This window comes from Capra hircus, chromosome 2, assembly GCF_001704415.2.
Source record: "Capra hircus breed San Clemente chromosome 2, ASM170441v1, whole genome shotgun sequence".
NCBI classification, from domain to species: domain Eukaryota; kingdom Metazoa; phylum Chordata; class Mammalia; order Artiodactyla; family Bovidae; genus Capra; species Capra hircus.
This window is the reverse complement of record NC_030809.1, coordinates 50,297,096-50,323,184: the sequence shown is the minus strand read 5'-3', so window position 1 is coordinate 50,323,184 and position 26,089 is coordinate 50,297,096. Positions and strand designations below refer to the sequence as shown.

At 38.4% G+C, this 26,089-nt stretch overlaps 1 protein-coding gene across 4 annotated transcripts in view; it reads right to left on the bottom strand.

Annotated features, from left to right (window-relative positions):
- The window catches only part of ANKRD44 (ankyrin repeat domain 44), a 314,072-nt gene that overhangs the window by 75,657 nt on the left and 212,326 nt on the right, over positions 1-26,089 (bottom strand). For 2 of the 4 annotated variants that reach the window (XM_018061342.1, XM_018061357.1), the window contains exons 10-15: positions 18,111-18,225; positions 8,172-8,254; positions 6,933-7,050; positions 4,936-5,004; positions 3,604-3,744; positions 1,645-1,725 (exon numbers count right to left, since the gene is read on the bottom strand). In XM_018061342.1, the coding sequence (XP_017916831.1) occupies positions 1,645-1,725; positions 3,604-3,744; positions 4,936-5,004; positions 6,933-7,050; positions 8,172-8,254; positions 18,111-18,225 (607 nt within the window). The remainder of the gene's footprint in view (positions 1-1,644; positions 1,726-3,603; positions 3,745-4,935; positions 5,005-6,932; positions 7,051-8,171; positions 8,255-18,110; positions 18,226-26,089) is intronic. The other 2 variants (XM_018061350.1, XM_018061363.1) reach the window with 1 other exon arrangement.

Below are 26,089 nucleotides of genomic sequence, written 5' to 3'. Positions count from 1 at the left end.
AACTTAACATGTAATTTGGAAAACACTGGGAATTACACCCAAAGAGCTATTTTATGCAGAACATAGCTGAACTATAACTGTCAATTCTGCTGTGCTTAGTTACTCAGTCATGCTTAATTCTTTGCGACCCCATGGACTCTAGCCTACCAGGCTCCTCTGTCCATGGGAATTCTCCAGGCAAGAATACTGGAGTGGGTTGCCATGCCCTCCTCCAAGGAATCTACCCAACCCCAGGATCAAACCCAGGTCCCCCGCATTGCAGGCAGATTCTTTACCATCTAAGCCACTAGGGAAGCCCATAATTGCCAACCGTACTATTAGAAATAACAACAGTATTATAGAATGTGATATTCTCCACATTTTTCCTAAGGGAAATGAAATCCACTTTTAACTGGGAATGCTTGTCTTTTTCACCACCTAGGGCCCTGGACTAGTAATTATGGCACCTAAGCCAGAAAATCAAGAGATGCAAATTAGAGCAAGGGTGTATTTGCACAAGGAAGTAGCCTTTTATTGCATGAAAAAGCTCCCTAGTAGGCTGGTCCCTGCATTCTCCTGCTTCTCCTGTTCCATCCCTCTCCACCAGCTGGAAGAGGGCTGCTCTGGCCCAACCTAAGCTTGTATTTCACTGGAGAAGGAAGTATTTGCTGAGGTGGCTTAAAATTTTACAGTCTTTGAATATTATTACTTTAATTTTGGAATATTAGGGCAAAACTGTGGTCATTCTGTTCTACTTACAGCTTTGTTTCCTGTGCCCACCCTGGTCACAGACAAAGTTAAGTCCCTATAACTTGCACTGGGGCCTTGCAAGTGAGGGACTGAGTGCAAACTCTTAGAGCACTGCATCCCCTGCTCTCACAAGGGCAGGACACACAATGTCGGCACTGGGCATTCACGTGTTCATTCATTTAACAAAGAGTTGTTGACCTCCAGCTACACGCCGGGCACTGCGCTGGGTACAGCACAACCTTCTCGCCACGACTTCCAGTCCAGGAAGGACTCTCAGAGGATGAAACATTAGAGCTTCCCAGGTATCAACAGTCCTGGGTGCCGGCACTCACTTCATCATAGTAACAGCTGAATCTCTGTCAAGACACCAGAAAGGGGCAGGCAGGATGAAGGGGACAGAGCAGCTGTCTGCAGGTGGGGAGGGTGCTATTTGTAAGCCGGTGAGAGTGTCGGAGAGGGAGGGGAGAGTACAACTGGTGTATTTGGTGAAACCTCAAAACATGTATTTATAGAATCTGCTAAACAGTCATCCCCAGGTCACAAAAGGAGAGCCTGAGGCCCTCAGAGGAGGCTTTAGTATGTCCCCTGAGGCACATGACACACGGAAGAATCAGAAATGATATTTAAGAAACCCGCTTCCAAAAACTGCTGCCCAATCACAGTGATGATTGCTGTAACGGTTTCAATTTTAGAAAGAGTGTGTATCTTTAGAAGATTATGTATCTGGTATGAAAACAGCCTATTTGAAGGATATATTAAAAGAACAGTTTCTTCTTCATCAAAGGCAAGCCCACATCACTTCCTCAAGACCCCAAGGGAGACCCCAAAATAGTAAAGCTGGCCCACGTGGCAACCTGGAGCAGCAGACAAAGCGTCAGTAACCACACCTTGTGCTTAAGCTGAGAAGAAACTTACAATGCAGCTTCCTTTTCCTTCAGCTCTCTGGCTCTTTCAAGTTCTTCCGAATTTTCATGGGCGTTTCCTAAGATAGTCTTACTTCTCAGCAAAGGGAAACAAAAAAAATTACAATTAGTGGCAAAGTTGCTAATGATTTTGGTACAATTTACATCTAAAGAATTGCCCCCCAACCCCACAGAAGCAAGCACTACTAATTTTTCATGGAGGATATACATGGTTCTCTCTAAGTACATCCAGTAAATCTTTTCTCTCCTAAGGAATCCAGTTAAGAACATGGTATTCCTAAAACTTCTGCCAAGGTATCAATGATTAAGGCAGCAATCATGCTGCCCACTCTTCCATAAATTTTCTAAACTCCCCAGGGAAATAGAAAGTGATTTAGCTTAAAATTCCCTGACACCTATCACATTCCTTGCTGCCTCCTTGTCAGTTGAGCATCTCATTTATCCAGGAATGGGTTCCTAAGCACCCCTCATCTACCAGAGAAATTCTGCACCATCTAAGATTCCTATTCTAGATCTTAACAGATGAAGGATACTTATTCCTCATTCTATTCCAAGCGAATAGCACAGAGCCTGACACATAATGCATGTTCAATAAATGTTTTTTGAATTAAGAACATGGGCCTGTGGGACCCTGAGGCTACATCAGACTTGTAGCCTCAAGAAAAGTGAGGCTACAGCAAAAAAAAGTGAAGAAAATCATATGAAGGAAAAAAAAGCAGCAGTGTTTTCCAAACTGGAAATATGGATCACGATCTATGACTGAATTATGAAATCAATTTAGTGGGTTGAAGTCAGTAGGTTTTTTTAAATGAAATAAAAGATATCAAAATGAATCATACATAGCAAAAGTAAATAAGGTTTTATGAAATCTTTTTTCCATTTTCCATACATATATATAAAGCACATATACATGAGTCTGTATATTGCATCATGATGTAAAGTGAGCGTCAGTCACTCAGTTGTGTCTGATTCTTTGTGACCCTGTGGACTTTGGTCCACCAGGCTCCTCTGTCCATGGGTTTTCCCAGGCAAGGATATCGGAGTGAGTAGCCATTCCCTTCTCCATGGAATCTTCCCAACCCAGGGACTGAACCTCAGTCTCCTGCATTGCAGGTGGATTCTTTCTTTACCTTCTGAGCCACCAGGGAAGCCTGGTGTGTAGGTAATTATCTAGTATGTTTCAAAGCCATTGCTTTACAAGAAAGGGAGTTAGCACTGACCATATAACTCAACACATCCATATAACTCAACAGTTCTCCAAACAGGATCACCAAAAAGTATTCCTATGAAGGAGGGCCTGATCCTCAAGTCTTTGAGAATGATATCATAAGCTGTGGGCATCTCTCCCACCTTTTCCCCTAGAACTGGTTCATTTATTTTTGCTTTCCATTCCAAGCCACCTAGAATCCAAACATGATCAGGGCAACCAACTTCCTGTCTTCCAGCTTCCGAAAGAGCATTCATGCCCAGGTTTGAAAAATGTCTATTTTTAAAAATAAAATATTGATGCTGTATTTGAACACTATTGGGATTATGCATAGGTGGATATTTTTTATATGACATATTTATCAGCAAATGTAAGTTTTACAGCAAATAAAGCATGTAAGTGATGATGATGAAAACCACAGTATACGACAAAATAAATTGTGACAGATTTTGAGTGAACTGATTGAGTGAACTGAAAACCTGAACTTGACAGCTCCACTTGGCATTCAATGCAAAGAACAGAGAGGAGATGCAATTGTGCAGTGACATGTACTAATCAAATGTAAAGAGAGCAGAATGGGAAACCCAGGGTTAGGGAGGAACCAATTCAAACTCCTCGAGTCTGGATAAGAGGGATTCTTCATTCACAGTCTCGGTGAGGCAGTATGAAGAAACCTCAACAGCCCTCCCTCTTCCATCTCCCCCTCTTCCCACCCCCAAAGAAACAGGACAAGGCTGTTTTTACTTTCTATCCATGTCCGACGCAGCAGCATAGTGCAAAGCGGTGCGGCCCCAGTCATCAGTTTCATTCACACTGGCCCCTGTGGTCACTAATGTCTCAATACAGTGGAAATGACAATTTGCAGCTGCATAGTGCAGAGGAGTCCTGAAAAACAAACAGCAGTTTATTATATCATTCAGTCTGGAAAACAGATCCTCATCATCAGCACCAGCACAGACAGCAGTATTTGTAGGGGTGTGGAAAGATCTTTGGCTCTGAGTGTGGAGGCCAAGACATACGCCTTTCTCTGGCATATCTTATATGTTAGAACGAAGGCTGAAAAGATGGTGGCTTAGACAGGCCACCCACTTGTGGATCTCCTTTCTTTCCATCCCAAGGGCCTATCCTGGTTCCCATCTACATGACTGCTCATGACTGCTCCTCTGGGCTCTTGCAATACCATCCAGACTGGCCTCCTTTGCCCTAACCCAACCTCCATGTAACTTTCAACTGCCATGAATGAAGAACTGGATTTTCTAAGGTCCAATACCTACGTATATAATCCTGTACCAAAACCTTCAATTCTCCCCAGTGAACAAAGCCTTGATTTTTTAGTTTGAAATTGAAGACCTTCCCAAGCTGGCCCTGGTCCATCTTTATAAAGTATCTCTCTTCCCAAAATGCTGTTTCCAAACAGATTAAACTGAGGTTTTTTTGATCATGTCCTCATTTCCTCTACCTTCCTCATGTTGTTTACTGGTACTGGTTCCCTGTACCAGCTAGTACTACAGCACAACTTAGCTATACAAAGGACAAGCAAGAACAGTTCTAAACCATCCCAATAACCAGAGGGATTACGGGTGGTATGTGTGTGAGTGTGTGTATTTCATGTTTAAAATGTGTCTAAAGATTTATCCCAAAATGAAATGTTCAATAAATATAATAAAGAGCTCCAGATCTTGTGACCAAATTCTGTCCTGGAAGGGCTAAAGTGCTCTACTTTGCTATACAGAGAATTTTCTCAACTATATCCATGTGGAGGATTACATATTTTATATATGTAAATATTTTTATATAATATCTATAAAGTATGCAATCTCCCACATGGATATAGTTATTTATATCAGAAGGAGCAGAACAATTGGCGCTTCTAAACAGAAGCTGGGAAAGGAGACCCTTTCCTTGTGGCCTGGTTTGCTGGTGTTTCACTTTGCTATAAAAAGGGATTTCCTTCTGAGGATGGAATCTCCCCGGCTAGCTTCCCTGTTTACCATTTCAACATAACACGATTTCCAGATGGACTGCTCCCCACTCCTTTTATTTAGGCACTTGAAGCAGAGTTCCCTGTTTACATACCTCCCACACTTGTCCTTTTTATGGAAATCTGCTCCACTGCTTTGCAAGAGTTTTATACATTCCACATTACTAGAAAGACAGGGAAAGCATTGTTAAGATGGTAGAGGTCAATTGCTGGGCTGTCTTCAGAAAGAGCTCTTTTCTGCAGAGTGTATGCACAGATGAAATGAGGACACTAAATTCTGCTAACACAAAAATAACCTAACACATTAGAGTAATGCCGTATCATAAGGATCTAAAGTTCTTATAATCCCTTTTCAAAGCTAATATATCAATGCATTAAAGAGCTTGATGGAACATTTTCAATTCCATGACTAAAGAATTTAATGATTATTACATGATGAAACCTTTCAGTGATGGTTTCATCATTTATCCTAAAATTCTCTTTCAAAACCATCAAGAGTTTATGAAACAACTCCTTAAACCTATAATAATTTCACGTCACTTTTAAACAATGAGCCAGAATGGATGAGCATTACCTTTTATCACAGCAGAATGAATTCACTATAACCATTTTCAACCCAGACTCTCCTTAACGGAAAATAAACCAGCTGCATTTCCCTGTCTTGGTAATCTAGGTAAATGAATGTGTAGAACCAAGGCCGAAAATGATGTAATGGAGCGTAGTGATCTTCCAGCTTCTTTGTCATTTGCAGAAGCAATAAATCATGTTTAGTAGAGAGAAAAGGACCCACTGAAGTGAATTTTCCTATTGAAGGGCATAGAGCTAAATATTAATCCTAATAGGAGTTTGAGACATGAATCCAGAATGGTTTGTTGCCACTTTCTGTACAGGTCTGATATTTTTCAAAATGGGGGCACAAAAGGAGACATTCATCTATCATTGTTCCAAACTTGGGATGCTAAGAAATGGCCTAGGATTTACTACTTTATTATCATTTAAATAAGAAAGATGATCTTATTAATGATAAGTATAAGCAGGGCTGTCCCTGCCCCATATCCACCCTTTACAGTCACCTTTCTCAGAGAACTGTTTAAATCATAAAACTGAAAAACTTTCTGAGACCATTATGTGTATAACATGTCAATTGATATAAAACACCTGTCTCTTCCTGAATGAAGCCAAAGGATCAAAGGCAGACAGATCCATGTTATATGGATCAGGAAGGATGATCCTGATGGAGGGATGGGGTGAGGATAAGGAGGTTCTTTTTAAATATATATATAAATTATGAAAATAAAACTAAATACAAGACTTTGGAAGGGACCTGTACAAATAAGGGGTCCTAAAGCTTCACAGTCAATCCACCTCTGTTAAATAGGTAATGCCTTTGGTAATATACAGATTATACATGGAGCACTGCTGTTCCCTAAAGACTAGGAAAGTGATTAAGAACCAGCATCATACCCAAACGAGGCCATCTGAGGGGAGCCATGTTTGGTCAATGCATGGTCATATATCAACAATGTATTGAGCATCGTCTTAATCTAACCACTGATATGAAAAAAAGTATCTCATAAAAAATTCTCTTCACAACTTAAAAAAATTGGCAAGGATTAAATTACTTCTTGCTTATCCTTTGAGTTTTCTGGACTTTTGCTCACATTTAATCATTATTAGAACTTAAAAATAAGTTTTGAAATAGGACTAAAATGTCTTTAAATGAACATAAATTAACTCAACCTTGGATTTCCTTGATCATTAACTCTCCTTCTAGTAACAAAAGACAAAAAATTTAGGAACAAGTCTCAAATTATTTTCTTTTGGTGGAAGAGGTACCAAGTATTTACATATTCTGTAGGTTACAAACAAGAGAAAAAAAATATTTCCTATATGAGATGGGCTAATGATGTTTCTTTGGAAAAACAAACACATGAGCAATCTGGAAATTCAACGTATGATATTTGGTATTGGTAGAAACACTTCTTACCCATTTTATTAAAGAAGTTGCCTCTGATTCACAGATGACTTAAGTCAATTAAGATGCACTGGTAATTAGGCCATGAGAAAACAACTAAAATTGCTAACTACTCACCCTCCTGCAGCAGCAGCATGAAGGCACGTTCTTCCAAATTTATCTGGGGTGTCTATTTCAAAGCCTGCAGACAGCACGTGCTCATTACTAAACAAGGATACTATGCTATACTTTTGTCCTAGTTAAACCACAAGAAACATTGCAGAGACAGAAAAATCAGTTAGTAGAAAAACCAGAATGCAAGCTATTGTAGTCAGAAAGAGGTTGTCATGGAAACGAATGGTAACTGCTCAAGCTTGGCAATTTTATAGGAAGAACCGTGAAGTCAAGAAGAATTTATTTTCATATTCAGCCCTGGGTGAACTGCAGCCCCATATTTCAATCCCAGGATAAAAATTTATGAAACCAATTTGAGATAAGTAGGGCAATAGACAGGCAGACAGAACACATGGAGAAAACATGGAAGGCAAAGGAGTAATCATAACATGCTAGAAGAGAGATTTTCTTAAGCGTATTATGAGCTTACAGTTGGTGTAAGATTTGGGAAACGTGCTTTCATGCAGGGGTTATTTTTAAACATGCCAAAAGCAGTGAAAGCAGAATCAACCATAAGTAAAGAACTTAAAGGAATAAACAAAGCCTCTGGGATATCTGCTGAATTAATTCATAAACAGTCTTTGCCTTGCAGATCTCTATCACCTTTGAAAGCCAGGAACTTCTTAATACATGGAGGTTGTCAGAATCATTGATAAGAAAGATTAGCAAAGCTCCAAACCAGAAAGAATTTCTTGGTTCCAAACAGGCCCGCATTAAAAAAATAAAAATAAAACCTAGTTGGAGGGATATCAACCACAGTGATTTTTCAGAGCCCACGGAGTGGGATGGTAATTTAACATTTCTACTATTAAAAGGTAGGGGATTTGGTCTTTCTTCTTTGTTGAAGAATATGAAATGTTACATCACCAATTTAAGCCTCAAAGATGTCTTCTCCTCCTACGACAAACATCCTGTAAGCTATGCCCATCCCTGCCTGCCTCCCACTCTGGATCACTGGAGTTCTAACTTGATAAACAGACAAGACTCTCACTCCGGGGCAGAATACTGACGTTCAGACAGTTTCAACACCATGAGCTGCTGGAAGCTGTCACATGCAGGTAGCTGTGGACACAGCTCATCCTGCCAATCGGATCATGAATGACATGAAGCACAGGCAGGCACTCACTCTGACCAGACACCTGAAGCTACACGGCTCATTTACAGGACAGATTAAGCGTCATCTGTGGTAATGGAGTTACTTACCCGATGACAGTAACTTTCTGCAGCAGTCAGAGTGAGCATTGAGGGCGGCTAAATGTAAGGGGAACATGCTATGGATTCCACACCTGAGGAAGAAAAAAACAGAGCAGCTACGATTATAGATCTCCTGATACATGCAGAAGGGGGTGATCTTTCTAGAAGGTCTCTGATGAAAATTAAATCCATGAGACCTTGCTTAGGGACTCCTGGCCGAAATAATTATGCAATCATTTCTACTTTAAAATAATAAAATCCTGGACTTAAACCACAGTGACAAATCCCATAACAATAGAAAAATATATTTAAGAAAACATTTCATGTAAACAGTGACCCTTAGCATTTAAAATTAATTTCTCTTTTATCCTTTCAGCTTAGCAATTTTATGTATCATTCACATTCATTCATTCATCTATTTAACACTTTATAAGCATCAGATACTTTGCTAAGTGCTGGAGAAAATAAGACAAGAAGCTGACAAACTCTCAACTTTGCAAAGCAACTTGTTTTATTTCTTGAGTTGATAAATATTTATTGTTGACCTACTATGTGTTATCTTTTTGCTAACAATTAGTAATGGTTGTTTTATTAGAAATAAAATTTTGGATGAGAATAAAAACCAATGTTTACCTTTGACAAGTGAAACTTCATCTTTCTGGTAGCCTTTTATATTGCACATTTACCCACATAAGAAAACCAGTCACGAAATAGTTAACTTTAACCTTACATATATTTCATAAATCTAGCAATTTTCCCTAACAGTAGTACAGAAAGAATCCAGAATAGGACTTCTTAGACTGACCTCTACCATAACATAGTCCCTGGAACAATCCTCTGAGGGACAGACAGCCCTCTGACGGCAGTGCTTTCTGCCCTTAGAATTAAAGCCTCCCCCTCCTGCCCATCACTTCTCCTCAAATGAGGACCCAAAGTTCTGTGCTGACTCATAATTCAAAACACACAGCATCATCAGGCAGTTCCTGTGTACTTGAAAGCACGTTAGTGATCTTGTCTCATAACATCACATTTCATTCAGACAATATATTTCAGATTTTTTAAATCCACAGCATAACATAAGGAGTACAGGCTGTCTATATTTACACCTGCAACATGAGACATCTAAGTTTCTTCCCTGTCACAAAGTGGCCCATTTCCACATTCTATATTGAATAAAAAACACATATGACTTGAATTTGCTAAGCTTAAGATAGATGAATTTTATTTTCTATATAGAAAGTTATTATGCTGTTCATGAATTTGTAAAAGTATATATATGTTCACAGATAATTCAAGGTATTTGGCATTCTGCAAAATCTGAGTCTGCCAGCAATTAACCACCTCTCTCTTTTCATGAAAACTTCTATTTATTGATGTTTTTGTTCAGTCTTCCCTCTGTTCATTTTCCTTTCCCTATATGGAGATTTCCAACCCAGTGTATATAATAGCTGGCATCCATCAAGGGATGCAATTTACCCGTCTTCTGGGCAGTGTCTTGTGGAGGAGAACTGCTTGTAATTGCCTCTCTCATCATTTACGAAAAAAAATTTCTGAAAAGCAATTGCATCAGTGACAACCTTGATGCTCATGAAAAGGAAGAGGGAGTTGGGGGATGGGAAAGAAGCTTTTTATTTGTGCTATTTATATTGTTCCCTTCTGATGCCAACAAAACATACTAATTTTTTTTAATGTATAACCTATTTTAAAAGGTCTTTACTAAATGGAACTTAAAGCTAATAAGATTTTACCTAGCCATTTTATCTGTTTTGAGAAGTTAAGGCAAAAATCTATGATTAAACATTGCTAGATGCTTACAAGAAGAAAATGGATAGAACACTTTCTAGAATCATTGTGAATTCCTGTAAGAACATGACTAAATCAAGGAGTGGAATTTTAAATATTTCTTTGAGTCTTCCTCATTCTTTCTATGTACATGTATGTGTGTGTAAAAATACAAATATTTTAATAATATCAACATACATACATAAGTATATACATAATATTTATGATATAGTTTATATAGGTACATAAAATAGTTACCTCTACATTAAACAATACAAGCAAATGACTTAGGGAAAATAGTATTAAACTATAATAAAACAATTAAGAAAAACATAAAAAGTATAAAAGATTAATAGACTCAGTGTTATAACATATTCCATAAACTTCACTGCTAATACTTCTAACCGAACTTAACATTTAACCCCACTGTCTTTAGATAATTCACCACACTCTATATTAGCTAATAGTTTCATTTTTTTTCTGCAGCTACTTATACAACTGAGAAGGCAAGGAAGGCAGAACTCTAAAAGGCCTAGGAAAAATTCTCTTTGATAAAATCCACAAACAATAAATGCTGAAGAGGCTGTGGAGAAAAGGGAGCCCTCTTGCACTGTTGGTGGGAAATGTAAATTGATATAGCCACTATGGAAGACAGTATGGAGATTCCTTAAAAAAAACTAGGAATAAAACCACCATATGACCCAGCAATCCCACTACTAGGCATATACCCTGAGGAAACCAAAATTGAAAAGACACATGTACCCCAATGTTCACTGCAGCACTATTTACAATAGCTAGGACATGGAAGCAACCCAAATGTCCATCAACAAATGAATAGATAAAAAGGTGAGGTACATATATACAAGGGAATACTACTTAACCATAAAAATGAACACATTTGAGTCAGTCCTAATGAGGTGGATAAATCTAGACCCTATTATATAGAGTGAAGTAAATCAATGAGAGAAACAAATATCGTATATTAACGCATATATATGGAATCTAGAAAGATGGTACCGATGAACCTATCTGCGGAGCAGCAATGGAGATGCAGACATAGAGAACAGACTTATGGACACGGGTGGGGTAGGGGGAAGGTGACGGTGGGACAAACAGAGACAGCAGCATGGAAACATGTACACTACCATATGTAAAACCACCAACGGGAATTTGTGATATGACTCAGGGAACTCAAACCAGGGCTCTGTAATAACCAAGAAGGGTGGGAAGGAGAGGGAGGTGGGTGGGAGGTTCAAGAGGGAGGGACATATGTATACCAATGGCTGATTCATGTTGATGTATGGCAGAAACCAACACAGTACTGTAAACCGATTATCCTTCAATTAAAAATAAGTTTTAAAAAACATAAACAACAAGGATCTACTGCATAGCACAGGGAACTATATTCAACCTATAATGGAAAAATTCTGAAAAAAAAAAAAACTGAATCACTCTGCTGTACACCAAAAGCACGGTAAATCAACTCTACTTCAATAAATTTTTTTTAATGAAAAAATATCCTCTTTGATATATTCCATAGTTAACAAAAAGCCACTACCTCAATGTAGCAAATACATTAATCTAGACTCAAGTACTAGTACTGGTATTCAAACGACTATGATGTGCCAGTTCAAATAGAAAAACTAAGTATCAGGTGAAGATGGCAAGCAAATAAAAATAGAACTCAGAATTTCTGAATCACTTCAGAAGTGATTCATGCATTACAAATAAAATTTCTCCTTTATTGCTATGAAATAAGACTGCTTATAAAGAAAGGTCCTAAAACCTTTAGCAAGAAACTTAGGATTTGACTGTCCTAGTCAAATGAGAAACATGGCTCTGACTTCATCAGATATACAGCAAGGAAGATCAAGAAATAAAGATGTCAGATAACACTAAACTTAACAGTGCATAAATTACAGGAAAGGGAAGACCAATTCCAGTTAATCTGCTACATTTATTTGACCAGTCATAAAATTAATGGAACACATTTGTATTAGCTTTTTCTAATTTAGCTGTTAGCTGGGGTCTCCTACCCAGTTATTTCAGAATAAATGAGGCCAGAATAAACTGCACAGAGCCATCAGAGGTGAGGACAGGGCTTTTGCACCATTAGAATATCAGTTCTTTTAAGTTTCCCCCTTGGCTCAGGAGGACATGGCTGTCCCTTTCCATATCCAGGCCTTTCTAGAACCTTCCCTTAGGCCATATGTTTAAAAAAAAAAAAAACACTGTGGTTAAGGTGATGGGGTGAGAACCTTTGGGTTTCAGTCCTAACTTTTCCATGTGCTAGCTATTTGGACTTTGGAAAGTACATAATGGCTCCCTCACCTGGAAAATAAAGATAATAACGGTGTCAATCTTATAGAGCAATTGGAAGGACTAATTGAGATAATGAACATAAAGTGTTAAATAGGACATCTGGCCGATGGTTCCATTGCCATTATTATTAGTTTAGCTGGATAATCAGCAGTCTGTGAGTTCTGAGGTTGTAATAAGGTTGTACTTCCTTAAAAGCCAAGAATGAAGTGTGACCAACTAGCATTTCTGCCTTCTTTCTGTGTTTCAAAATTCTTACAGATGAACCTATTTGCAGTGCAGGAACAGAGATGCAGACATAGAGAACGGACATGCGCAGGTGGTGGGGGAGAGGGGATCAATTGAGAGGGGACTGACATATACACACTACTATGTGTGAAATACATAGCTAGTGGGAACCTGCTGTATGGTGCAGGGAGATCAGCTTGGTGCTCTGTGGTGACTTAGATGGATGGGTCTGGGGATCAGGGCAGGGGCGGGATGGGAGGTCCAAGAGGGAAGTGGTACATGTTCACACGTAGGTGATTCACTTCATTGCACAGCAGAAACTAACGTTAACACTGCAAAGCAACTATACCCCATTTTAAAAAATCCTTTATAATACTCATCTCTCAACTCTCCCAGGAAAGGTGGGATTGGTTTAGTTTTACCCACTAGGTAGGTGAGACAAAAATGTTGATGATTTGTGATCATCAAATGATTTTATGATACTTATTCAAGTGATCAATGTTAGTCATTTCAGTTGTGTCCAACTCTTTGTGACCCCATGCACTGTAGCCCACCAGGCTCCTCTGTCCATGGGGATTCTCCAGGCAAGAACACTGGAGTGGGTAGCCATTCCCTTCTCCAGGGGATCTTTCTGACTCAGGGGTTGAACTCAGGTCTCCTGCATTTCAGGCCTATGCTTTACCATCTGAGCCACCAAGGAAGCCCAAGTCAAGTGATGAAACTATAAAATAAATTTCTTATTAATTTTAATCTATGTCATTCCAAGTATTTATCATGCACCACTAAGTTACAGGGACTTGGCCTAACTGACAAAAATGAAGCCTGGTCCTTGCTATTTACAACCTGCAGACATTTTCAGAGGTTCCTTTTGGATCAAAGTCCAAATACTCTAACATGGCTACAAAGCCCCTTCTGGACCTGACTACTGCTTAACCTAGATGTGTTCTTAGGATCTTTGAACTTCCTTCCATTCCTCTTGGAAGAGCCCTGGGTTTTCACATACAGCCCTCCTCCTGAAACTTTCACAACTCAAACTCTTCTGCTTCTCACGGTATTTCTCTAACTAGTCAGTACATCTCTGGGGGTTGCTGGAATATCTTTGGGCTTTTAAGAACTCTCTGTGACAATTTTATATTGTCTTTCCCTTTTGATTATAATCTAAAACAGGTGGCATAAAAGCATATCTTAGTGCATCTAAAAGGCCACCTTATCACCACACACCTCTGCCAAATTTCAGCACTGACATTTGTATGATACTTAGGATCACAGCTGTGCTATGTAGTACTACTTTAATTGGCAGGAGCCACTGAGAATAAAGGTGGACTTAATAGAAAATGAAATGTCTGAATCCAGGAAGGGCAATGATAATGTAGCACACTGAGCCTCCTGTATGCACAGAATTTGGCAATAGTCTGAGTAAAGGTTTCTGTGCCATGTGACAGGTCCACTGCCCACCACTTTAAGTCACTGCAAAACCTCCACTTCCATAGTTATGTACTGGATCCAAAAAACTCAGCATCTTAGTCACCAGGACCACAATTACAAGCAAAATGCTAAGTATCACATCATCCATTACATGGAGAGGCAGCAAGTCTCCTGCCTAGGAGCTAAGGCTCCAGATCCAGGTGGTCAAGGATGGTGTCCTGTTTCCACCCACCGCTCTGTGACCTCAGAAAGCTAACTAAACCTCCTTTACTTCACCTGTAAGATGGGCATAATCACAGCACTTACCCCATGGGGTTGTGGTGACAGTTAAATGTAACCTCTCAGAGTGGGGCCTAGCATAAGTAAGAACTCATGAGCATTTGTTATTATTGTCCTGTGCAGTTATGGTGAACACTGTGGGTTTCTTTTTGTATGTATTTTGTAATTTGTTAAAATTTATTGCTATATGAGACTCAAAAGCCTAGGGAGTCTCTATTTAGTCCTATGTTTATACATATTCAAACATTTTAATAAAAATAATCTAAGCAGATGCTTAGGACCTGAAAGACTTTCAGTTATATAACTAATTGCTACTTGTCATACGAGTTAACCATCCCTCTTCTGGGAAGCTTTGCTGGTCCTGATACATCCCATATATGTTCTATACTCCAGTGGCACCTGGCAGTTGTTCTGCCATCAAACTTAGCATGCATGATTGTCACTGCCTATTTAATTCTTGCCCTGGAGAAGGAAATGCAATCCAATCCAGTATTCTTGCCTGAAGAATTCCATGGACAGAGGAGCTTCATGGGCTACAGTTCATGGGGTCACAAAGAGTTGGACACGGCTGAGTGACTAACACTTTCACTTTTACTTTTCCCACTTCGACAGGCTATAAACTCCTTGGCAGCAAGCTCTGTGACCCCAGAACCTAACACAGTGGGTGACACTTAACAAGCCATCAACAGATATTCAGTGAATGTAAGAATATCAGAATCAGTTACCTGTAAAACTATAATACCACTAATTCTGCTACAATTGAGGCAGAAAAAGCAGTGAGAGTTTAATTGATAAGATGGAATACAAATTTAAAAACTCCTAGAGACAAGTACCTCAAAACTGACAAAGAAAAAACCCAATGGCTTTGATACCACATAAAGTTGCATAAGCACCAAGTCACACTGCAGAAACTGACAAAGTTCAGAGAAACAAAAAAGAAAAACAAAGAACATTTAATCAAGACCTGAAAATAAGATGCAAATAAATTCATCAGAAAGTAATGACTATAAAACTTGTCATAAAGAGATCTTTAAAAATACATTGGCCATATTATTTATGAATTAAAATGGGTTATTTTCATAAATGCTCTTTTTTGTTCACTTATTTATAGAAGGAAAGGCCTGTTTTACTCCTCTTTAATGAGCTACCCTAGATAAATCCTCAAGGAGCCCAGAGAACAGTGACTTTCTGGGGAAAAGTGAAAGTCGCTCAGTCCGACTCTTCGCGACCCCATGGACTATACAGTTCAAGGAATTTTCCAGGCCAGAATATAGGAGTGGGTAGCCTTTCCCTTCTCCAGGGGATCTTCCCAACCCAGGGATCAAACCCAGGTCTCCCACACTGCAGGCAGATTCTTTACCAGCTGAGCCACAAGGGAAGCCTCAGAATGCTGGAGTGGGTGGCCTATCCCTTCTCCAGCAGATCCCCCTGACCCAGGAATTGAACCGGAGTCTCCTGCATTGTAGGCGGATTCTTTACCAACTGAGCTATCAGGGAAGCCCAAGCCTTTAGCAAATTCAACCATCAATTCTCCTGTGCCTTCACTTGGATATTTTCCCTTTAGGTGACTTCCCTCCCCACACAACATACACACTCACTCACACACACAAACACACACACACACACCCACACACACACAGTTGTTGCCTTAATGAACCACTGTTACTGAAGAAAGCATGTCTTAACCCCAGATATGCTGGGGCAGAAGGAAGCATATGTGGCTCTTTGACGCTGGGACAATGTTTCCCTGGCCAGTGTCCCCAGCACGGTCAGTAGAAAGAAAGGCTACTTGACCAACAACATCATTCGAGAGGCATTTTTGCCACATACTTTGAGTTTGTACAAATTGAAGGTAAAATAATCTCAAGGAAATAGACTTTGTGCTTACTGCGTTAAATGTGGTTTTTCAGAAATTTTAAGTATTGAGCCCTGTTTATCTTTATCCCTTAGGGATAAAGTTCAAATTTTTTTTAAAAAACTCATTTTTCAGATGAGTTCAAATCTGAAAAAATCACTGAAAATATGAACATATCACAGGGTGAAGATAGTTTGTGTCTAAATACTTTATTTCTGCTTAACTAACACTGAACATTTAAGATCTTTGACTTTGGGGTGCCATGGCTGCTTGCAACTCTAGAATCTGGTGAATGCCTCCGAAACCCTAGGACACTGCTCTTTCCAGGAAACTGAGCTGCTGCTTCAGAGTTGCAACCTCCCAGTCAAACAGGTCCTTTGACTTGAAGCGGATTCCTTTCTCTTCTGAGACAACCCACTGTTCTTGCTATTAATATTTGTCAGTGTCTCTCCATCCTCAGTCTTGTCCTTAGCTTGAGACCTCATTTCTTCTTCTCTCTGTCCAGTGTTTTAAGTATGGACCACTTTCAGTCTGTCTGGACTGCTATTAGAGTGATCTTTCTTACACACAAATGGAATCATTAGACACAACCTGCCCTACACATTGTTATAATTCTTTAACAACTTCTGAATGCCTCAGAATGGTATCCAACTCCTCAGCAAGATGTTCGAGGTCCTCTGAAATGTGGTTCATCCTGCCTTTCCAACTCATCTCTTTCCACTCCCCTAACATGCTAGATATTATGAAGCATAATAATAACTTATAATAAATTAATAATTAGTTAATAATTTAATAATAATAGTTAGCATTTACTGATAGCTTACTATAAGCCAGGTACTGTTCAAAGAGCTATTAAGTTGGATTATCTTGTTGCATACCTTAGCAGATGCATTTAGATAACTCACACACAGATCTTAACACATACCAGAGAGCTTTACTAGTAATTAAGCCCTTTAATCCTCATAACAAACCTATGGTAGATACTATTTTACTCCCATTTGCCAAATGAAGAAGTCAGTGTGCAGACAGGTTGAGCAACAAGCTCAAGGTCACACAGCTCACAAATAAGGCAGCTTGAACTGGAGCCCAGCTAGTGCCCACTAAAGGCTGGGTCTCCCACCATGATATAAGGCAGCTTTTGGCAGAGCATGGCACCATCACACACCCTCCACTCCACCAGGCCAACTTCCACCCCACTAGGCCACCCTCCCCGCGGGAGCGGTATCTGCTCCTGCTTTCCTTCCTGCTTGGGAAGTCTGCCACTCTCTGCTCTATTCACATAATTCCCATCCTTCAAAGTCCACCTAAAATTCACCTTGTCCTTAAAAACTGTGGCCACCTTTGAGCTCTCTCCTTCCTGTCTACACCCTATGGCATATATTGTCTACACCAAATATTTTGCCATTAAAGTTTTGTTTCATTTTGAACTTTGCTAAATACGGTCTTGCATGGTTCTTCATCTTAAGTGGATTTTGGGCCTCCAACAAAATTATGAGCTCCTGGGAGGTACCAACCAGGTAACGTATATCTGAAATTTCCCACAGCACCCAACATTGCAATGGATTCATATAGACGCTTCACATATTCTTGTTGAATTGAAGTACAAAATTAAGTCAGGTCCCTCTTCCTTATGTGACAGATTTACTCAATTGCACAGTATAACCATATCATTAAACACGGGTTATTAACATATGCAAAACGGTACTCTGAATAAAATCTGAGTTTGCCCAATTATGTTTTATTTTTCCTGCGTAACTAACACTGTACATTGGAAAAAACAGAATATTAAAAAACAGAGATTTAGGAATAACGTTCAAGTTTCCTTAATTAAAACCACTGAAATAGGCCTCTTTCTGATATAGCTGAAAAATAAAATTGGTTCTTCCTTGCAACTGTCATTAAAAATCACTTAATTTAGTTCAAATTTAATTTGTGTTTAGCATAATGTTGCAGATCTACCTTAACTGGGACAAATAGGATCTATCTACAGCATGGCAGAACCCCTTTGGCAGTGCTCCCACATGTGGCAATTAATCCACTGTATTTTTGCTGTAACCTACTTGGCTGTGTCAGCTCCACTGGTTATTAAGGTGTTAATCAAAAGCTCATGACCGTATCTTGCAGCCACATGAAGAGGAGTGTTACCATCCTTATCCACACAGTCAATTTCACCTCCTGAAAGAGACATTTTAATACAGAATAACGTAAGGATTCATGTTGACTCAGATAATATACTCACATTGACCAAATGTTGATTTCATTTCTATTCTGTGCATCTCTGCTCTCGAGAACAAGAATGCTTTTTAAGGGAACAAGTCACCATCTGAAGTTGTAGTATTATTAAATCTGCATGGGAGGAAGTCTATTAGAAATGCTTTTTAAAAACCTTTCCATGTTGTCATATTTAAGAATCTAAAATCTTACAACTAGGTTCCCTCTCTAAATAAACAATGTAATCAAATTCCACAAAATGTATCTTTGAAGACATATTCAATTTTAATTTTACTTGCTGAATTAAAGACCTATGTAAACCTTATGTTACAGCATAAGAACCAAAGGAATCGAGTTCAAGAAAAGATTTATGTAGTTTGATTATCTAGTTTAAAAGGTGATGAGTAAAATGAGTAAAAGCATAAACTATAAGCTAAAAGTATCCATATTTATCAAAACTATCATATTACCTACAGTTCCTTTAATAATATAGTAGTTCCATTTTATTTTATTGTATATTGCCTCCTTTTTCCCCAAATCTTATTTTACTATGTCTTTCTTTCTCTCCTCTTTTCATATATGTGAAAAGATATATAATAAATGAAATACAATTAGTCTATTAATTTATTCGAAGAACCATTTAGAAATAAGTTAGACATCATGGATTTCACCTCTAAGAACAAAGACAGTCTCCCATATAACCACAATACCATCATACCCTATAACTATCATACCCAAGAAATTCAACAGATACCATAATTTTGTGTAATATACAGTGTGTATTCCAACTGTCCCTGAAAATGTGCTTTATAATTCTTTTTTCTTTAATCCAGGATTCAAAGAGTCTGAACATTTAGTTGTCGTGTCTCTTTAGATTCTTATCATCTGGAACAATCTTCCTGCCTTTTATGTATGTATGTAGGTATCTCTCAAGTTGTTGATATTTTTGGAGACTAAGCCAGGAGTCGTATATGATATAGTGCATTCTGGAATTGTCTGGTTATTTCCTCATTATTAGATTCAAGCTAAATATTTTGGCAAGAATATCCCAAAGTTGAAGTGCACTTCCCATCCCATCTCCACAGCACACACAAAAGATCAAGCTAGTCCATTACTTGATGATACAAATGTTGATTACTTACAATGGGTACAGACCGTCAGTTCGGGAAGATCAAACAGTTCTGCAAATGGATAGTGGTTATGGCTGCACAACTATGTGAATGTACTTAATGCCACAGTACCATATGCTTAAAAATAGTTTAAATGGTAAATTTAATGTTAAATGTATTTTACCACAATTTAAAGAAAGACGCTTGATTACTTGGCTAAGGTGATGCCTGCTCGCACTCTCCACTGCAAAATGTCTTTTCTCTTTTTATAATTAGCAAAGAATTTGTGGGTGATATTTCCAAACTGTGCAAATATCCACTTTCCCAACAGTTTCCCACAATGATTTCAGCATAAACAGGGAGCACTCTGTTCAAAAGTTACCTAAATTCTTTATTCTGTGTGCTTATATTATCAATCTGATAGACAGCCTTATTTGACTGTGGGCTTCCCAGGTGGCACTAGTGGTAAAGAAACTGTTTGCCTATGCAGGAGACATAAGAAACGTGGGTTCAATCCCTGGGTCAGGAAGATCCCCTGGAGAAGGGCGTGGCGATCCACTCCAGTATTCTTGCCTGGAGAATTCCATGGACAGAGAAGTTGGGCAGGCTAAAGCTCATAGTATCACAGAGCTGGACACGACTGAAGTGACTCAGCACTCATTTGATTTTGCCTTCAAATATTTTACTGGCTTTAACTTTAATATGTAAAACACGTGTTTCGCAAGTCTATACTTTTAAAAAGCCTCATTTCTATCCCTTCCACTTCACCCTCAACCACATCCCATAGTAATTACTCATTTTCACTAGTTTTCGTTTATGCTTTCTGTGTTTCTCTTTGTAAAAAATAAACAAATTCTTTTATGCCATGCCTTCCCCCCTGCCCCCAACTTAATCATGTACCCTGGAATTCACTCCTAGAGATCACTTCTTTGGATATCTTCCTCATTTTTGTATGACTTGTTTTTCATTGCACAGATGGATTAGTTAAGTAAACCAGTCTGGTATAGATGAACATTTAGGTAGTAAAAATAATTTTGCTATTATCAGGAATGCTGCAGTGAATACCTTTGTGCAAACATTGTTTTGTATTTCTTGAGTGTATCCTCAGAATAAATTATTAGAAAGGGGATTTCTAGGTCAAAAAAATGAGTGTATGGTTTTATTAGATTTTGCCACATATCCTTCTCTAGGTGCTGTACAACTTTGCACTCATGTGAGCAATGTGTAAGAGTTTCTTTTTCTTCAGTCTTGCCAAGCTTTTGAATATATTCCATCTAATGAGTGAAAACTGGTTTCTCACACTGTAGTCTTTATTTACATTTCTCTTGTTAAGGAAGAATCTTTTCATATATTAAAGGGCCATTTGTTTATCTTTTTCTATGAACCATTTGTTCATGACTTTTGCCCATTTTTCTAAGAGTGTGTGTGTGTATCACCTTTTTATTCCTTAATTTTTAAAGGTTCTTAAAAGAGTTGGGAGATTACCCACTTAGCAGTAATTCAACTCAGTTCAGTTCAGTTCAGTCGCTCAGTCGTGTCCGACTCTTTGCGACCCCATGAATCGCAGCACACCAGGCTTGTTACAAATATTTTTGTCCTAGATTTTCTTTGTCTTTGGCGTTTTACCCTGAAAAATCTTGTTTTATAATTTCTTTTATTGTATTTAGATTTTGCATTGTGGTTTTAAAAGTTTTCCCCACATCCTAGCAATACAGAAACTGACATGTGAAAATATTTGCTATATGCATTACTGATAATTGAGTAAACTTTCAAGTATCTTAAGAGCCTCTGAAAATCAAGGAATAAGGAGGAATTAAGGAGAGGGAGGAATGGGGAGTGACTGCTAAATAGGATGAGGTTCTTGGGGGCAGATGATGAAAATGTTCTGGAATTAGACAATGGCGATGATTGTAAAGTCATGTGAAGATACTGAAATCCACTGTATTACACACTTTACAATGATGAGCTTTTACAGTATATAAAATTTATATCCCAATCATACAGGAAGGGCCTGCAGAAAGCTAAAGGAAAAGGGGAGGGAGTAACGGACAGGGAACACACCAAGGAGAAAAAACACAGTGTGCACTCGTGCTTATGGAAGACCATGTGTGTTTCTGCTTTTAATAAAAGAAAGCACCTAAGATATTGGAGCACCAAACATAAATTAGTCTAAGGTTTTATTTCCTGACTATCCTGCTCATAAACAAATCTCTGCATCATCATGGAAAGCAATTAAGCTATTGAATTATCAGCTCATACTTTTAGATATCAGGTATTTTAGAGTAGGTCAAATCTTCAGCTTTACCTCATTATCAATTATATTGAACTAAACTAAGCTGATGTTTTAAAACTAAAATATATCATTTTAAGATACTAATACTATAATGTTTGGTTTGTGTAGCTAAACTACATATACACATTTATACATTCCAGAATAAGAAATAGAAAATCCTGAGAAATGTAAATATTATATAAATGGCTTAGATCTAAAAAGATATTAAACATTTACTTTAAATAATATTACTGAGAAAGTAATTTTCTCATTGTAGAAAATTTAGAAGATGCTGTAAAATACAAAAAAGAAAACTGAAGTCATCTATAAATTCACATTATTTTGAGGTAATCAGTATTACCTGGATTTTTCCTTTCCTATTTGTGTGTATGTGCATTTGTGTGTGAAGACATTTCCCATGGTTAAGATCATAAAATACAAACAGTTTTGTATCCTGACTTCCCCCTTAATATTACATCACAAATACTTCCCATGTCATTAATTTGTTTCATTAAAATAACTGCAAATCTCCATGATATCAGTATTTAGAGAATTTACTTAGAAAGGCCCCAATTACAAGGCATTTAGGCTATGCCCAATTTTGCAACTAGGAAAAACACAGGAATGAACATAATTATACATAACTTTATCCACATTTCAGATGATCTCCTCCAGCAGTGTTTTGAGAAGTAGTACTACTGGATTGGAAGTATTTTTAAGGCTCTTGATGGACACTGGGAAATTGCTTCTGAGAAAGTCTGTGCCCATTTGTACTCGTTAGCAGTATATTTGAGAACCAAAAAGAAGCCATTGAAAGTCTTTTCAGATCTAAGGAAAGAACATTAACTTCCAGGCCACAACACTATCACTTATGATATGACCGTTATAAAATCTTCACATAATAGCTGCATAGCCCTTCACTCTAACGAATCCTACTATGACCACCAACCCCCTAAGATTTATTTCCAACAAACAATATTCTTTCTAGCCAGGTGTGTTGGTAAACCAGAGTTAATAAATGAGATTCTCTCCTAAACAGTGAAATAATTACAAATACGTGTGGCCTTTGTAGAAGGGGAAGATGTTTAAAAAAACTCCCAATTAGTACATCCCTTTACATAGGATTTAAGATGTTTCACTCCACAGCCAAGACTTCAGCATGTGCCAATAAATGTACACATTTGGATTTTGCAACTTAATAGCTGTTTACAAAATGGTAATCCCTTTTTGACTTTGTGACAGAGAAATACAAATGGCAGCTTGAACACAAATGCTGATCTTTTCTCATACCTTTGTTTCAGCAGCAAAGTATTGATTTTTAAAACCAGTTGCTCAAATATATAGACTATTATCATTTCCATAGAAGTAATTATATATCTTTATATGTACATTCTTAAATACATGTAAAAAATCTGGACATTTAATCAAATTGTCAATAAATTATTGGGTGGGATTAAGGAGACACATTGATGGGGATCTCTTTAATAATTTAATTTTATTTATAGTGAGCATGTATTCATTTTACTGGAGAAGGAAATGGAAACCCACTTCAGTTTTCTTGCCTGGAGAATTTCATGGACAAAGGAGCCTGTGCAGGCTACAATCAAGAAAAATAATAAGACAAAATTAGTTACTGCAAACTTTTCAATTCAGTCACTCAGTCGTGTCAGACTCTGTGACCCCATGAACTGCAGCACTCCAGGCTTCCCTATCCATCATCAACTCCCAGAGCTTGCTCAAACCCATGTCCACTGAGTTGGTGATGCCATCCAACTATCTCATTCTCTGTCGTCCCCTTCTCCTCCTGCCTTCAATCTTTCCCAGCATTAGGGCTTTTTCCAATGAGTCAGTTCTTTGAATCAGGTAGACAAAGTATTGGAGCTTCAGCGTCAGTCCTTCCAATGAATATTCAGGGTTGATTTCCTTTAGGATTGACTGGTTTGATCTCTACTGCAAACTTTTAGGGACTCAAGAAATAGCTCACAATAATTTAAACTTAGAAGCATCAATTTAGATCATTTTTATGCCTTGGGGACAGGCAGCCACTTGGTCTCCATGGATATCTCAGAGTAATCCAGGATGCAGGTACCCATGTGAGAGCTGCCCACAGTGGTCAGCCTAAAAGGTCCACCCACAGAGCTGATCGAAGAGTGGAACCTCAAAGAAATCTTTGCCTTGTACAAACACTACATTGCTCATGTTCTTCTGAACCAAGTGTTAGTGGCTCCATGTTTATCAGCCTCAAATATTCCAAAAATAAGATAGGAAAAGAGAAGAGTGAAAAATACTGGAAAGGATGGTCTACGGGATTTGAGCTGATAAAGTTTCTTTGTTGTCACTATCACTTCATAAGTTAATTTAAAACTGTAAAAATATGGGTAATTATCTTAAATTGTCCTTTAAAATATACTTCTGGAAAACATCATAATTTAGCAGGAAAATAGATTATTTGTTATTCAGAAATATGTTTAGGACCTCTAGATGAATTAATTTCTATTCTATGGTCACTCCCAAAGCTTTCCATTTTCATTTGAAAATCTTTAACAGTTGCTTGGAATTCAAATATCTTTATTTGAAAGTTGCAAATTAAATGTTGGTAATCCAGCATTGATAATTAGTGAGGAAAATAAACATTTGTGAGTTTAGACACAAGCAGAGCATATAGGAAGAGATGATTTATGCAGCATTATCCAGGCATTCATCTGAAATTAGCTTTTCATTGCACAAATAAGAATAGTCATCTTATTAAGTTGCCTTGGAAGGGCTATGAGCCCAAATATAAAAAATCTCACAATGAATCATCCTAACCTATCCCTTGGCTCTTCCTTTTCAAACTCTATTTATTTTTAAAGCTTCTATGAAAAAAAAAAGCATCATTTTGAACTTTTGTAACCTGCTGGGCAGCATCTAAGGCAGCTGCTTGTGCAAATGGCTGGATCAAATGCCTTCTGATATCAGATTATGTCTTCATTTAATTCTTTCCCTCTCTGGTTCTGACAACGCAGCTTCAGATAACAAACAACGTGACTGAACAACAGAGGCACTCTTTGTTTATTAACTTAAAAAAAGAGTTTTAAAAAATGATCACCTTACCAAAACTGAATGATTGGGGGCAGGGGCAAGGTATTATAAAGAACTAATAGCCCTGAATAGAGAGCAGTCAGAGAAGCAGAGAAATGCTGCAAAAAGTCCAGATTATCAGAGCAATATAACCAAAGAAACGCCAAGCATGTCCCTCAGCAGGTCTCAGGACCAAGTGATGTCCCCATGGGGGATGGGCATTCAGGGTCCTGCTGGGTAGGGATCCACTCTGGAGGATGGACACCAGGTCCTGGGGGTGTGAGCCTCTGGACTTTTCCCAAAAGGAAATCAACAAACAGGAGAAAAGAAAAGAGCTTCCTATTCTTGTCCCTAAGGGCATGTTTTAAAAAATGTCAACTGGAAGAACTCACAGTTCTCACATGTGTAACGAACGCAAAGAATTGTTGGCTGAGAGAAGAGAATGCCAAATTATCCTTTTACAGGGATGACTCCATGCCAAATACAAGCAAGTCTTAAACAGAATTCAAGTTTTTAAAAAAACAATTTAACATGTCATTGTTCATCCAGATAACACATTTATAAGTGAGTGAGTGAGAGTTCAGTCTCCAGTGTTAGTCTTCCTGAGTTCTAATCTCTGTTCCTCAACATATGTGCCAGGTATCCCAACAGAAGTGACAACCTCTCTGCCTCAGTTTCTCCATAGTTGAAATGGAGATAATAACAGCACCTCTTTCTCATGGGGGTGGTTGGAAGGATTTATGTGGAGTGCTTAGTCAAGTGCCTGGCACAATGTGAAGAACACTCAACCATTACCATTATATATAATAAGTTACATAATACAGCCACTATATTTTCAGTATTCCACTCAACCCACAAAGCAGGATGCCAGGCCAGCCAAGAATAGGCTCTGAGACAAGCTCCTAGATCACAGAGGACAAGACACAGGGTCTTTTCCAGGTCTCATTCCCATTCAAAGGTCTAGCAAGAATTCTAGTAGAGTGCACGGAAATCTAAGTTCACAGGGATGGTTTGTGAAAAGATCAAAGCAGCCAGCGGCCCCCCAAGAATGCTTTAAGCACGCTAGCATGACACAGATCTGGCCTGCAGAGATGGACCTGTAGGAATGCAGTGCTTACAAGGTGAAAAGCTGCTCCTTCTCTGGTCTGGTCACTAGTGCTTGAAATTGCTTCAACAGGGAACAATGTCTTTGAATGCCATTAAGCTAAAGCCCAGTGATTATATTCACATTAAAATTTTCAAACTGGATACCAAAGCTCCCTGGTTTTGTTTATTTTTAAGGCAGTGGACACTGTTTCTGAAAAACAATTGAGACATACAGTGGGGATGAGTCGTTGCTGTTCAGTTGCTAAAGTTGCTAAGTCGTGTCCAACTCTTTCACGACCCC